This window comes from Aspergillus sydowii (assembly GCF_001890705.1).
Source record: "Aspergillus sydowii CBS 593.65 unplaced genomic scaffold ASPSYscaffold_54, whole genome shotgun sequence".
In the NCBI taxonomy this organism is placed as follows: domain Eukaryota; kingdom Fungi; phylum Ascomycota; class Eurotiomycetes; order Eurotiales; family Aspergillaceae; genus Aspergillus; species Aspergillus sydowii.
This window is the reverse complement of record NW_024467912.1, coordinates 113-1579: the sequence shown is the minus strand read 5'-3', so window position 1 is coordinate 1579 and position 1467 is coordinate 113. Positions and strand designations below refer to the sequence as shown.

Below are 1467 nucleotides of genomic sequence, written 5' to 3'. Positions count from 1 at the left end.
ACCCGCGCGATCCCGATATCCTCCACGATCAATAGCACGATGCCGAAGCGGGCCAGATCTGGCGGTCTCCCGTACGGTCCCAGCAGGAGCGCGCTGTGTCGAACGCTGTGGAGATGTTCGGCATTATAAACCGCGGCCGCCAGTGCTGAAGACTGCGGGCGGGCCAGCACACGTAGCGTTCGGTGGCCCATCGCAGTATTCGGCGAAGTCTTGCCTCTCGATACATGGCGCTGGCTGGCAGTGTGTACGACTGCATCCCGTTTTGTCCCCACCTGTCTCCATTCCCGTCCTTGTTCAGTGGAGCGGCGCGATGCGTCGTCTAGTACCAAGTTTTCTGCCTCACTTAATGTGTCCTCTTGACTAGCAGATTGCTCAGACGCATGGATCTGTGCGCGCTGACCGGGCAGGTGTACTGGTTCAGAGGTCAGTGCCCCTGTGTCGTTGGGCCCCGGCGTATCTTCCCAAGACGAGACATAAAAAAGCGGCAGTTGGCTAGCAATTCGTAGGCCTGCCCGTGGCAGCCAGAGGTATACATATGGGCTCCACTTTCCATCCAGAGGGAACGGTGACGTCCATACCGAGAAGCTCATGGTGCCGGGATATGACAACAGAAGGCCAGNAGTGCCCCCAGCGTCTTCTTAGGGGATCAGCCAAGGAAACCAGACTCAGGAACACCCACAGAGCCGCCGCAGCTACCAAACACCAGAGGCACTTTGACCGGCGCATCCAGACATGGTAGGACATCGAAGCCAGTCCGGCTGAGCTTAAGAGATAGTGGCACTTTATTGCTGACTGTGGGTAACGGCGAACCACCGCATGCAGCGTCACGGGAACGATCAAGATCATCGAACATGCTGCCTGGTTCTGGTTAGCGGACGATCGATCTTCGGGGGAACTGCACATTGAGGCCTCCAGGAATAAGAGCAGATGCCTCACCAGAAATGGAACGTAATGCTCTCGTATCGCTTGCACCGGTTGGCCGTCACCCAGGATAGCAATCGCTCCGTGGAGAACAGAGTGGATGATGACCATCCGGCCGACCCATCGATGCATCCATGCTACCGCCGACCAATCAATGCCTAGAAGATGCGCCGGAAACCCAAAGGTCCACCCCGTCCACAACGGAACGAAATTAATAACCGCGAGGTTGGCGGCGCGTCGGTGCGCGGTCGCCCAGGTCCGAGTCCGCAAGGCCAGTGGCAGGATGTTCACCGTAAGCAGAAGCGCGACCATTGAGCCCTGTTGGACAGTGGCCATGTCGAGGTGGCCGAACGGTCTCGGCAGGCGATAGGCAAGGAGTCGCCGTATCTGCATCACGTGCCATCGGATCGCGCACCGGCCACAACGGAACGCCAGACGCCATACGAGCCAACTGCCCAGAGCGATTGCGGCGCATATTCCATACCAACCAGTCTGTGATATGTGGGAAATTCGGTCGTACCAGGGGGATGTCGTTGGAGGCATGCT

At 58.3% G+C, this 1467-nt stretch overlaps 1 protein-coding gene across 1 annotated transcript; it reads right to left on the bottom strand.

Annotated features, from left to right (window-relative positions):
- Nucleotides 1–1044: 1044 nt before the first annotated feature.
- Nucleotides 1045–1464, bottom strand: ASPSYDRAFT_117026 (uncharacterized protein; the record flags this gene model as incomplete). The annotated part of the gene is made up of 1 exon (XM_040840239.1): nt 1045–1464. A coding segment is annotated over one exon (420 nt), but the record flags the coding sequence as incomplete, so codon positions are not given.
- Between the last annotated feature and the right edge of the window lie 3 nt (nt 1465–1467).